The 14,071-nt window shown below is 40.0% G+C and overlaps 1 protein-coding gene across 4 annotated transcripts in view; it reads right to left on the minus strand.

Annotated features, from left to right (window-relative positions):
* The window catches only part of shank1 (SH3 and multiple ankyrin repeat domains 1), a 648,010-nt gene that overhangs the window by 344,763 nt on the left and 289,176 nt on the right, over nt 1-14,071 (minus strand). For all 4 annotated transcript variants that reach the window (XM_051933687.1, XM_051933685.1, XM_051933686.1 and 1 more), the window contains exons 11-12: nt 11,640-11,818; nt 11,430-11,551 (exon numbers count right to left, since the gene is read on the minus strand). In XM_051933687.1, the coding sequence (XP_051789647.1) occupies nt 11,430-11,551; nt 11,640-11,818 (301 nt within the window). The remainder of the gene's footprint in view (nt 1-11,429; nt 11,552-11,639; nt 11,819-14,071) is intronic.

The following is a 14,071-nucleotide window of genomic DNA, read 5'->3' on the forward strand; positions in this document are numbered from 1 at the left end:
TAGAGTTGGTGGGCGAGGCTCTTTCCTACTTGTCGGCGGCTTAGTGAATCCACGCCTCTTCCTGCGTGCTTTCATGGGTGTCTTGTTTTGGTGTGCGTGCTTTCATGGGTGTCTTCCCCTCCTGGCGTCGACTTTGTGAATTATATATATAGATTATGCAATTTTTCACGGACAGCAAGATAATATTTTCTTAGAATTCATTTAATCAAAATCTCCTATATAAATGAGGATTTTTTAAACCAAATATTTTGTTAAAATCTAGACAGAACTCATCAAGTGAAGGTTATTAAACAAATGGGGACAGCGTTATTAGGCTAAATGTATTCTGTAAGTATGAGAAAGTTAAAAGCAAAAATGAGGAAAAATTTTATCCATCAAGCCATCAAAGCAGCACACTTTCAAGAACTAGCTGGAGCCATCCTTTTAGAGCCTTCTGAGCACCAGTGAGACAAATTTAATACAAAGCTAAAAACATGCAAACCACAGAGTAGAAACAGAACTAATTAGGACATCTTCAAAGTAGTTAAATAAGACACATTTCATCTAAGAAAAGACAAGTATAGAATTCAGATATGTAAATATTTAAGAGAATGATTATTTAATTATCGGTCACATTTTCTCAGCAAAAACAATCTTTACTGCTCATCCATAAGCCCAGAATGCTGTACTGGATGGCTGAAATGATGATAATGCTATTTAGATAGCTAGCTAACCAAGACTATAGTCATACAAAATATATTAATAAATTGTTGTATATTATTTATAGTCTAGAATTTTTGCTGCAATTAAGACAAGCTTATATTGTGCGCATTCAGAAACTAGATATTGCAATGCTGTGTGAATAAATGTTTTTATAACATGAAACCAAGGGACTTATTTCATAGCACAGAAAAAATGAAAATGGCAACTGTATAAACATAATCTACCTGCCTCTCCCCCTAATTCACTAATGAAGAGTCCCGTCCTCCATTCAAAAATGTGATTCCGTGTGAAGAGGCTTCCTGTTTGTGTACTACTTTCATTTTCTGGAGTTACTCATTTAAAAACCTTTAGCAAAAAGCACAAGTGTTTGCATATTATGGGCATGCGACTGAAGATCTGACATGTGAATTATGTGACATGTGAAATATGAGATTTTTTAAGTATTGTTTGCTGCTATCCAGCGATAGTCAACATTGGGTTTTATTCTATCAGAAACTTTACTTCTGATCTCTTTACGGTGCATGCCATTTCCTGTCACGTAGATTTTACATAACATTGTAAGTGGACTAAAGTGGAGATGCCCTCTGTATAAAAGTGAATAACACAATAATCAGTGACAATAATATTTCACTGGTTGAGAGGAGTACAATAAAATGTTAAAGGTGAAATATGAAATGTAAAACATTTAAGGGTTACAAGTGTTTTTATTGGGGGAGCAGTCGAAAATCTGCTAAGGTGTGAGGGATACTTTGCTTTCCTTAATAATATCAGAGCCCACTGAATGGATCCAGTGTCAAACCATCATCAGCTATTGCCTACACGTCTAATCGCCTTTTTTTTTTTTTTTTAAATCATTCTTATAGCCCTAATCGAAGCTGATCTAACCTCACTGCTTAAATTCACATGCGCAGTCTATCATCCCATTTCTGTAGATAATGATCCATTATTTTCTACTGCTGGGAAGACATCAGAATAGATCTATGTTTTAGTCTTATCTTTACACTATTTCATGCGATGAATAATAAAATGAACTGTATTTTAATCAAATTATAGGCACTTGCCATGATTACATTCTTGGGTGATACAACAAACTGAGCAGAAAAAAAAAGACATGCACAGTGTCTGATTGTGGAAGATCTAATATCAGTTCTTGTTAAGGAGGAATTAGGCTTAAAGGCTGCAGAAGTTGGGCAAGAGGAATTAGATATAATGCATATGAAACAGTCATTAAGTTAATTAAAGAAATTAGTATAGATCTCACTTCTGAATGAATATGGTTCCTTCTCCTTACAAGCATTTCACTCCATACAAAGGTAATAAAGTTACATTTAGACAAAATATTGTCAGAGCTTCAAAAGACTTTGTTAAATATTTCCTTAAAGAAGTTGCAATCTTCAGTTTTATCAAATAGTAAATATTTATTAATGTCCTTTTTTAAATTTTCATAACTACTTCATAACTCAGAAGCATATCCTAAATAAATGTCTGGACAGCCGCAAATCCATTCACTTTAATGATAAACCATATTTTAATCTATTAATGTGTTTTCAGTGTTAAGTTTGACAATACATTTTGATTTAGTTTTAGTCTTAGTTTTCTGACTAAATTGCATTTTAGTTTTAGTCACATTTTAGTTATTTAATTGTTAGTTTTAGTAAACAAAAATTAAACTAATTTTAGTCGGGAAGAAGTAAATCGGTTTTAGATGACTTAAAGTAAAAGTAAATTAGTCAAACAGTCAAAATCAGATAGATATCTTGTTTAACATATGAAAATGCACAGAATAATGCTACTGTACCTCTAACCTATTATACTAGCATGTACACGAATGAGCCAAACCACATATAGTGATTACTGAACACAAAATGAAGAGTAGGTATAGATAGGATTTACTCCAAAAGATAATAATTTAGGATACTTACATTTAAACAAACTTGTAACTGTTGTTTTTGTAACAAGATACTTTTAAAATCTGGTTTGTCAGAGGATCCCTCTGTTAGGTTTACACAATTTTCTATTTTAAGATTTATATTCACATCATTAACTTGTTAAAGAGCTTCACTAAAGAGTTAACAGATGAGTCAAATTTTTTACATTAACCCAATATTTCAGAACTCTTGTAAAACAGCCTTTAGTGTGCTGTTTCCAAAGTGTCTCACACAAGTGAAAAGACTTTATTATTGCTAAGCCTTGTGCAAATCCAGGTTTACAAAATTTACCTGTAGTCAATTCATCATAATTAAGAGACTGCATTACATTCACTAATGTACCATTCTAATATATGACATACAGTAAGTGCTTTAACTATTTTCTTCACATTTTAGAGGTTATGCTCATAAACATTAATTTCAAAAACCAAACCAATAACACAAATTTAGTGTTTGCAGATTTGTATTCAGCAATGAACCAATGTCGTTTTGCTGTATTGTACATGTACATATCGTATTAAATGGAAGATGTGCTTCAGGCACTGAAATTCTAAATATATTTTATGTTAGTATTAACAAATGGAGCAGCTCATTTCATCAAAGAGGAAGACAAATCAAATAGCCTCTCTGTTTGAAACGTGCCTCGACTTTTAATTGCTACAACTGTTATCATCACTGTCACTGTGCCCATATGTGTAAGTGGATGTGTGTGAGGTGGTGTCACCCACAACCCTGAATTGTATCCACCAGTTACAAAAGGGATTGATGTATGAACAAACATGTGTAGATGGGCTAATTACAATCAAAGAACAAATATGAATCTTCAGTTCCTTTATTGAGACTCTCATCCTCTCTTCATTTCCCCTTCTATAATAAATGTGTGACACTACAAGCTAAACAGTGACAACTCATATCTGAGCCTGGATGCATCTTTTTGCTCTCTCAAAGCTGCATGATTCTGTTTCTTAAGAAAATCAAAAAAGCATAAAACTGGAATACCAAAATCGTGTTCCACATTTGCACTCGACACATTAGTATGAGCAGGGTAAATGCAGATCTGAGGTAACAGTTTTGGTGTCAGGTAAGTCGCCACCTAGATAATGTTAAATACCTTGGCATGAATCTCAGGATGGCATGTCTCTAGATGCCTCTTTAGGGATTTGGTGTTGAGCAAAGCCACTGCACTTGGTCCAGTCCTATCGTCTTGCTTCCTAAACCGGATGGGTTGTGGAGATTCTGTAACAACTTCCAATGTCTCAATCAGATCTCTAAATTTGACGCTTACCCGATGCCGCAAGTGGATGATCTACTTGATCGGCTAGGTAATGTACAATTCCTAACTACTCTTGACATGACGAAAAGGTACTGGCAAATTCCTTTAACGGCCTCCGCCAAAGAAAAAAACACTTTTAGTACTCCCATTGGGCATTGGCAATACACAGTCCTTTAGTTTGGGTTGCACAGGGTACCAGCAACTTTCCAGCGTCTGATAGACAAACTGTTATGGCCCAACAATTCATACAGTGCTGCATATTTGAATGGCTTGGTTATCTATTCCGGTACATGGAAAGAATATGTACTGCAAATTAAAATGGTCCTCTTATTACACTCTCTTGGGGGAGAGTGCCCACCTCCCTGTGAAGGCAGAGCCCTGATATCCACCCAGTGGTGCCCCAGACTGACAGGTGAATGAAGTGAGAAAAGTGGAGGTTCGACCCAGAGCGGCCGACCCACAAGCAAGCCTGGTCATTATGGGCTAGAGTAGGGCAGTGGTTACGGCCACGTGAAAACAAGCTCTTCCAATTAGTGGAGCAGGTGACCTGCTACCTGCTCCTAAATGCTCTACCCCGCAGTTTCGCCCAGCCAGTCTGGGGTAAAGACTTTCAGAATATGAAAGAACTCGTAGAACTCATTGAGAAGCAGGGGACAGCCTCGCAACCTGGGGGAGCAGAACTATCCCTTAGGCGAGCTCAGCCAGAGTATGTTTCAAAACCTAGACCCCCCTCTACAACCTGAAGCTTGTGCCGACATCCCCAGAGTTGCAGGCAAGCAAACTGCTTGGGAATGAGGAGACATGTAGGTGGAGGGGGAGGGGGGGGGGGGTTGGTGTGTTCTGGTCAATCTTTTAACCATCCCACATACAGGGATGGTTGTGGTAAATGGTTATAAAACAGAGGCCTTGTTCGATTCTGGCAGGAACATCTCCATTGTTGCCCGCCGCTTTGTGCTACCGTGACAGTGGTTAAAATTCAAGAACAGTCTTACCTGCATCCACAGAGAAATCCGCTGGTACAGGTCCACCTCCTGTGTCATCAGTTGGGAAGGATCGGTGAAGCAAATAGTCATAGTGGTCCTTCCAAACCCACCATTTCCAGTGATACTGAGGTGGGACTGGTCTAACATTAAAATCAGTTGGTCACATTCCACCCCTGAGACGACTCTGGGCCTAATCATAGACGGAGAGGGACAGTCTTCAGCTGTCTCCACACCATATAATCAGCCGACTGAGAGAAAGCGATCTCCCTGAGTAACATGGTGATTCCTTGACCGCCGCGTGCCAATATATCATCAACTAGTGCCGTGGTGGAACGGGAGGAAACCACACCCCTTGAGGTCGGCCCTGACCCTCTCTCTGCTTTACAGTACCAGTTCAGAGAGACGGTGGCTTCGTTTACAAGGGAGCAGTGGAATGACGATTCCCTTAAGTTTGCCAAAAATGCGGTTGTCCTTGTCAATGGCCAGCGCACTCATCAGTCCATGCCACAGGATCCTCACTTTGTGTTAGAGAATGACCTTTTGTATCGTATAGCAGAGCATGAGGGGGAGGTGTGAAAGCTACTGCTAATCCTGCGGACCTTCCGGCAGCAGGTCTGTAAGTTAGCACACGCCCACCTCCTACGTGGCCATTTGGGCACGGAAAAAACTCTGGAGCAGATTAAGCTCCGCTTTTTGTGGCCAGGAATCAATGAGGAGGTTCATCGCTTTTCCATTTCCTGTTGATTTATTTAGACCCTTAGAACCCTCCACCCGAGGACACAAGTATATTTTAGTCCTCATGGATTATGCTACCAAATACCCCAAAGCTGTTCAGTTGCGCTCAGCTATTTCTAAAGCCATCGCACGGGAGTTGGTAGGGGTCTTTGTACGAGACGGCATCCCTAAGGAAGTCCTGACAGTCCAAGGGATGCCTTTTACCTGGGAGATGTTCAGGGAAACAGCCAAATTACTTAAAATTAAGTTTTTAAAGACCACGGTGTATCATCCTCAAACCGATGGTCTGGTGAAGAGATTCAATTAAACTCTCAAACAAATGCTTCATAAATTGGTCAATGAGGATGGAAGGAATTGGGATTAGCTCCTCCCCCTCGTCCTTTTTGCCTATCAGGAAGTCCCACAAGCCTCCATGGGGTTCTCACATTTTGAATTATTGTATGGATGACAACCCCGGGCATATTAGATATTTTAAAAGAAGGATGGGAAGAAGAGGCTCTTCCCGCCACAAACATATTGGAATAAGTCTCACAGTTACGCGATAGATTTGGTAAGATTCTGCCCTTCCTTAAAAGTCACATGGAAGAGGTACAAGCAGCACAAGTCCGATATTACGACCGAGGCACGTCTCTCCGGGAGTTCCGCCTGGGAGATCGAGTCATGGTTCTGGCACCTACCTCCCACTCCAAGTTACTAGCCCATTGGCAAGGTCCATACGAGGTTAAGGAGAGGAAAGGACTCATCGACTATTTGGTGAAACAACCCAATCGTCGGCCGAGGGAGCGGGTTTATCATGTAAACCTGCTGAAACCGTGGAAGGACAGGGATCCCGATCCCTCCTCTGGTCAGCCCTGCTCACTCTTTGCTCACATGAGTAGCCTTAACACCGATTTGGATTTAAGTCCCAGACAGCGATGGGAGCTGGAAACAGTTATACGGTCCATCCCGGAGGTAGTGAGTGTAAAACCAGGAAGGACCTCTCTGATTGAGGACGACATTGTGACATTGTGAGTCCGGGGTTATAGTCCAGTGGAACTTGAGATCAAGCACATGCTGGAACTAGGAGTAACAGAGGAAAGTCATAGTCCCTGGTCCAGCCCCATTGTCTTGGTCAGTAAGCCTGACGGGAGTTGGAGGATTTGCAATGACTTATGTCGACTTAATCAAGTCTCACAATTTGATGCTTATCTGATGCCACGAGTGGACACCCTCCTCAAGAGGCTAGGACAAGCTAACTATTTGACCATGCTGGACATGACAAAGGGGTACTGGCAGGTTCCTTTAACGGACTCTGCAAAGGTTAAGACTGCGCTTAGTACCCCTAGCGGACACTGGCAGTATCCAGTGTCCTTCCATTTGGGTTGCATGGGGCTCCGGCAACTTTCCAGCGTCTGGTGGATAAAGTGCTCAGGCCTCATAACTCATATAGTGCTCCCTACCTGGATGATGTCGTCATCTATTCCAGCACATGGACGGAACACCTACAGCAGGTAGGAACAGTACTGTGAACACTTGGTGAGGCCGGACTTCGGATTAAGCCTGCGAAATGTTTCTTTGGATTAAACGAAGCCAAGTATTTAGGTTACCTGGTGGGTCGGGGTACTGTGAAGCCACAGTGCTCCAAAGTAGATGCCATTTTGAAATAGCCTCGTCCGCGAACCAAGCAGCAGGTCCAAGACTTTCTCGGGTTACTGGGGTACTACCAGCAGCTTGTGTCCCGATTCTTGGAGAGAGCAGTGCCCTTGACTGATTTGACAAAGAAGAGGGCCCCAAACATTGTGGTATGGACTGATAAGACAGGCGCTGCATTTAGTTACTTGAAGCTGGCCATTACGTCCGCACCAATCTTTAAAGCACCTAACTTTTCTATGCCTTTTATCCTCCAGACGGACACTTAGGACACAGGCTTGGGGGCCTTGCTGAGCCAAAAGCATCGAAGGTGTGGAAAGGGAGGCTCTGGCAATCAAATGGGTGATTACACAGCTGAGGTACTCCCTGTTGGGCCGGGAGTTCATGCTTGTCACGGACCATACACCCTTACAGTGGATGGCCCTGCACAAGGAGTCAAATCCACGGGTCACCCAGTGGTTTCTTGACCTACAGCCTTACAACTTTTCGCTTGTTTATTGTCTGGACTCTCTTCACGCCAACGGCAATGCTCTTTCTCCGATGGGTATGTCTGGGCTATGGCCTCGTCACGCATGAGCAAATGGGAGGAAGCTAAAGGGCTTGAGTGAGGGCAATTCCAAATCTGACCAGAATGTGGCAGAGTGCACTGACTCTTTTTCTCGCTATCCTGCAGACCATTCATGGAAGTTCCACCTGGCCCTGTTGACGTTATTTCTGGGTCCAGACCTATAGAGGAAAGCCTTGCTGGCTCCGGCCCCCTTGAAGTCACGTCCGGGCTCAAGCCTATGGCTGAAGACCTTTCTGATCCTGGCCCCTTTGACGTCACTTCCTACCCTGACCTTTAAAAGCCTCCACCTTTTCCCTATTCCCTCAGTTCTGTTTTGGACTCCAGTTTGTGCACATCAGTGCTGTCATATATTTGCAATTTGCAGCCAGGAAAATAATATATGGGTGGCTGCCCCAAACACTTGGTGACTTGAAACTGGCCCTGACGTCAGCACATGTGTTGAAATCTCCTAATTTTTCTTTTCTTTTTATCCTCCAGACTGATGCATCGGACACAGGACTTGGAGCCATGCTGAGCCAATGCATCGATGGCGTTGAACACCCCGTTATGTACATCAGCTGGAAACTGTTAGACTGGGAGACCAGGTATGCCACGGTGGAGTGTATAGCCTTGGTGATTAAATGGGCTATAACCCAGTTGAGGTACTACCTTATTGGGATGTGAGTTTACCCTGGTGACGGATCATGCTGGCCTTCAGTGGATGGCCATTCATCGGGAGTGTAACCCTCGTGTCACTAGGTGGTTTTTGGACCTTCAACCTTATTGGTTTAGTGTCATTTATTGTAGGGGTTCTTTGCAGGCCAATGTGGATGCTGTCTCCTGTGTTTACAACCTCTCGGTGCAGGCCGCCCACCCCAATGCGTCTGGGCTGAGGGGGAGGGGGGGTTCATGTTACACACGTGCACTTAGGAGGCAGTCAACAAGCCCGGAGTTGAGTGAATTATCACAAGACAAAGGGTTGATTTGTGGTACTAAGCCTCTCTCTTTCATCAGAGAAGAAAAATAATGTCCTTACCTCACTTCCGGATTCCAAGATGGCCACTGAAACGTCACTTCTGGCATCCTTTGATGATGTCGTTTCTGGGTTCATCCAATGATGATACTCCCGGTCTTCAGATGATGACATCACTTCCTCCATTACGTCACTTCCGGTCACTTTTGATGATGTCGTATCCATCTGCCCGTTTTGATGTCATCTCTTGCCAACTCATTTCCGTCTACCATTTCGTCACTGTATAAAACGCCATTTGTAGTAATACATTTTCATCTGATGTAAAAAGTATTTTGATTCATCATTTTTGAGTATTTGTTTTTCTTTTGTCCTTCAGACATTATACGGGGGAGGTCCCCAACTCTTTTTCTTTTGTGAAAGTGTTTTTTTGCTCATTACAGTGTGAAATCAACTATAGTTTAATGGAAAGAATTTGCCCTTACACTTTGTTGAACATTTCCTCATACATAATGAATAATGAGGTTACTTGCTGGATGACTTTCTCAGCACTGTTTTAATTCATTGATTGATTTTAAACATGGAGGACACTGTCACATGTGAGTATTATTAGTGTCTTACAGACATGATATCTGGATTTCCTCCAGTGTGGAATTTGCAGTTTCTCAGAGTGTTAATGTAGGTTTGCTCTTAAGACAGTCTTACAATTCTAAATAGGTCCATTACAGAACTGTGCCTGCCACAGGCTGGTCTTCCCACAGAAATTAATAATATACAACATCCATCCATCAATGCATTGACAAAAACCCTTAATGCAATTAAGAATTGCATAATTGGAAAGACTGACAATCATATGTTCAAAATATCAAAACAAAGCAAAACAACCAAATGTCCTTAACCCCAGTTTAAACCTATTTACAAAACCTGGCTACTGATTTTCAAAGCTAAAAAATCATGTAGCCTGGATTAGATGTTCCTGTTGCTTGGCACATGTGAAGCAACCAGATGCTTACAACATTTTAGCTCTCTTTCACATTCTGTCTTGTCATCTCCAGACATTACAACCAACTAAATCATTCCTGAAACCTTACTTTTTGTTATTTTCATATGCACAATATTAATGTGTGGAGAACTGTAGTGAAAGGATGTAGTTATCAGAAAATATGACACAAATACAGGGATTCTAAGAACAGTAAAAGGAAATTGTTAAAAATCAGAAATCTGTAAGAAGATTGTTATACACATCAGTTAGAAAAGAGAAAGATGTCAATATGTTCATGTTTTGCTTATACAAAGTATCTTTTTATGCTGGAGAAACATTATTACAGTGTTTTGGACCAAGGGATGTGACCTGCTCAAACAAGGTAAAGGAAGTGTACATTTTATTTCCAGGGCATGCCATTTTGCCTAACAGTAGGAACAAAATAATATATTTGATCAAGTCAAAGTCCAGGAAGACATGCAGAAATATTTGTAGTGCATCTGTTCATCATGATGTAACGCACACACTAATGAGAATGTTATACTCGCAATCCTTTTACTGCTTTTGGGTAATGGATCTGTCACGCCATCTTCTTTTTTCATCTTAAAGCCAGTAAAAGCAGGTACTCTCTTCCACTCTGCTGTGAAATTGTTAGGTATGTGACACTGTCCAAACACTGTTACCTAATAAGAGAATACTGCTATTGTAGTGACTCTCTTACCCAAACTAACTCTAGACAGGTCAAAATATACAAAATGATGAATCCTCCACATACCTTGTCAATTTAGAATCACCTACCCTCGTTCTAAATTGAGTTTGCATACTCTCCCTCTATCTCCCTGCAGTTTTCCTCCCAAATGCTGCTCATGGATATGACAAGAGGGGCAGTATTAAAACATTTATGTGAATAACAGGTTACTTTACTCCAGAGAATTCAGGATGCATTTAATGCTAAATTTTACTCAAACTTGCTTCTGAATCAGTTGCCTTTTTCTGTAAATGCAACATTTCATTTTTTTAGATAGTATGTTTCTGTTCTAAATCAGCCATATCATAAATTCTTACCAATTTCTAGACTGTTTAATAAACTGGAGTGGAATATTAGCCCTCAAAAATTAGTGTTCTGTATATTTTTTCTGAATATCTTATTCACACAGTTATTTTATGATGAGACCAGAAATGTGCAGGTGGGATGGAATATTTTGTTCTGTTGTTAACTGCCACTTATTAGTTTCACGATAGTTATACATAAAGGAAACAACGAAAAATTATAATAGACAAATTATAATAGACAGGAAAATCAAAATTAAGCAAAATATTGTAAAAAGAATATGAAGTAATCCCAATACACTAAAAAGCTATAGACACAAAACATATTCTCTCATTGATACAGAAGTACAGCCTGCACTATTAGTAATTTCAGAGATTACAATGAAAGATCAGGAAGATGCCACCTAATTACAAGACTCTCAATTAAAAGTTTATAATTAATATAACAAAAAGTAGCAGACAATTTGCATTTCTTGGAGGTTTTATGAACCTCCACGATATTTTTTTAGTGGATACTAAACCGCAAGATAAATGCAGAAAAGTTAATGAGATTACAAGGAAGTGTAACATTGACTACAGCTGAGTAATAAATGAATGACTGCCACCATAAAAGTGTTGAATGACACTCACCCTTGTCTGCCTCTAGTCTGTCTTCTTCCTTCTTCAGGGCCTCCCCTGCCACGTGATGGGGAGCGGTTTCTGGCACCCCTAGGACTGCTTGAGCTCCTAATAGTCCCTCCAGATTTATAACCCTGGAAAAGATGAATGAAAAGCAATTGCTCAGAAAAGTCTCACTGTAATACCTTTTACGAAAGTCTATGACAATTATTACTAACCAACCTGTATAGACACAGCAGTGGTAGCAATGGTTGGCTGTCCTGTGCTGCCTGGGAAAACCATCCAGTCAGGTAGATTAAGGCTATTGTCGCTGTTGGCTCGGAGCAGAGGATGTGGGATTGACAGTGTTCTTCCACTTTCCTTCCTCTGAGGTGCATATTTAGGTGATTCCAAAAAAGGAACTATAGTGAAAGTGTCAGAAATCTTATTATAGAAAAAAAAAACTTTACTGACAAGAGGTTTCTGCATGGAATACAAGGCTTCAACTATAACTAATCCACATTTGAATATTTTATTAATGTCAAAAAAATAAGTTGCTTTTTTGGCTGTTAGGGAATAGAGTATCATAACCTATTGATGAACAAGGCAGGGTTTCAAGTTAGTCAGCAAACAAAACATTGTATACCACATATAAATAAGGCAGCACCTTTCTAAACAGGTGATGTTTGTTTGTTTGATTTAGTGTCAGTATGCTATTGTAATCTTGCAATGTATTACCAGTTTATTTCTTGCCATCTCTAACTGTGACAATACACAATTGTGAAAACCATCCTATGAAACCTGTCATTTCACTGGAATGTGTGAGGTAGGTTGAATGCAATGGTATCATTTACTAGTGATGGGAAATGCCATTGTCCCTACAATATGATTTAATCACTATAGCTGGAGCATACTTGATTTCAGGGATCTCAGGACTATCCACAGTAAGAATGGGAAAACTAAGTTATACTACATAACACATATTTTGGCACATCCTCTTACTTTAGAGCTGGGTTATTCCTTGTGACATTAACCCTGATGTTTGAAGTAGGTTGATTGTGAAATATTTTGGTGAAATATATGAAAATATCCATTTAAAATTATGGAGGCTATGTTTTACAATAAATTATTTGTTAAATTTTCATATACAAAGAATATATTTTGAATACAGTTCTTAAAATCTGAATTAGGTTCGACAGTAATTAACCATGGAAGAAAAAATATTAACATGCTCTGCAGTTTCTTTAATTTAATAAGGACTTTAACATTTTTCCCCCAAAGGGCATTTTTCAACTCAGGATAAACTTGCATGTTGCAGAAATGAACTTTGACAAATCAGAACACAAGATGCATGTGAACAGTGCAGCCCAAGGTCACAAGCAATGTCAACTGAATTTTCTTGTATACAAAATTCTTACAGTTCTCTTCATGTGACAGGATTAAAGTGATTTATACTACAAAGTGAAAAATGTAAGCTTCAAGTGCCCCTGTTAGTTTGGGCCAAAAGACACTCCTAATTTCCTCAATGCCAGACAGTTTAATTTTCATAATGTTTGTGGATACATGTTTGATATCAAGGTTTCTTACTTTATCAATATTGTGACTTCTAGGGGGCATTACAGACACACAAACCCCAGAAACAACTTCACAAACATAAGCCCCAGTTTAAAATAAGAATTTATCTTTAGAGAAATACCTCAACAAATGCTCCTTCGCAGGTCCAACACAATAGCAATATTATTCTTTCCTTTTTTCTCTCATTTTCTCCTCCGCTCTTCCCAGACATGCTTTGCCCTTTCTCCATACTCGACTCCAACTTTCTGATTGAGGTTAATGCTGCTAATTTTATGCTGAACCCGGGATTAACTTCCAGAGCCACAGCATTACATACCGGTAGCATTTCTGGGTCAAGCAGAAGCACCTTACAGTAGAGACATCTACTTTTGGCAGCTCCTTCTGGTAGCACCCACAGCACCCAGCAAGGCTGCCCAGTAGGACTGCAATTGCCTGGTTGCTCCAAGGATGTGCACAGAGAGACACTACAGTAAAGGGACACTGCCTCCTAGTACCTTTGGAGATTATGTAGTCCTGATAGGCAATCTTCCCCATCCTTCTACTTCACTTGTCCACCCAGAAGAGGGAGCACAAGCCATCCTAGTCAGGATGTCCATCCATTTAGAACCTTCATTCTTTATATGGACCTTCCAGCCAGGCAAGGGTCGTTCCATCCCCTTTGGTAAACCTGTCCATCATTGTCATTCTTTATAATATGATGACCAAAACATACCTGAACATCTTAAGCATGGATACAGCAGTTTTCTATCAAAGGGACTGCATAAGCAATGCATTTTGACTGTGATGTACTTTCTGAGAGGTACTAATAAAATACAAAACATCTAAATTTTCATAGACAGCAAAAAAATCCTAATGTTGTCTTCAGGGTATTCATGTTAAATCTCCACAAAAATACTGCAAAGTTATATTGCTTTTTTTCCCTGTAACTCTAATCTATCTATCTATCTATCTATCTATCTATCTATCTATCTATCTATCTATCTATCTATCTATCTATCTATCTATCTATCTATCTATCTATCTATCTATCTATGTTGCAGAACTATACTGCTTTTTTTCCCCTTTATCTCTGCAATAAAAAAGTATCAGATAAAGGATTT

This window comes from Erpetoichthys calabaricus, chromosome 11, assembly GCF_900747795.2.
Source record: "Erpetoichthys calabaricus chromosome 11, fErpCal1.3, whole genome shotgun sequence".
NCBI classification, from domain to species: domain Eukaryota; kingdom Metazoa; phylum Chordata; class Cladistia; order Polypteriformes; family Polypteridae; genus Erpetoichthys; species Erpetoichthys calabaricus.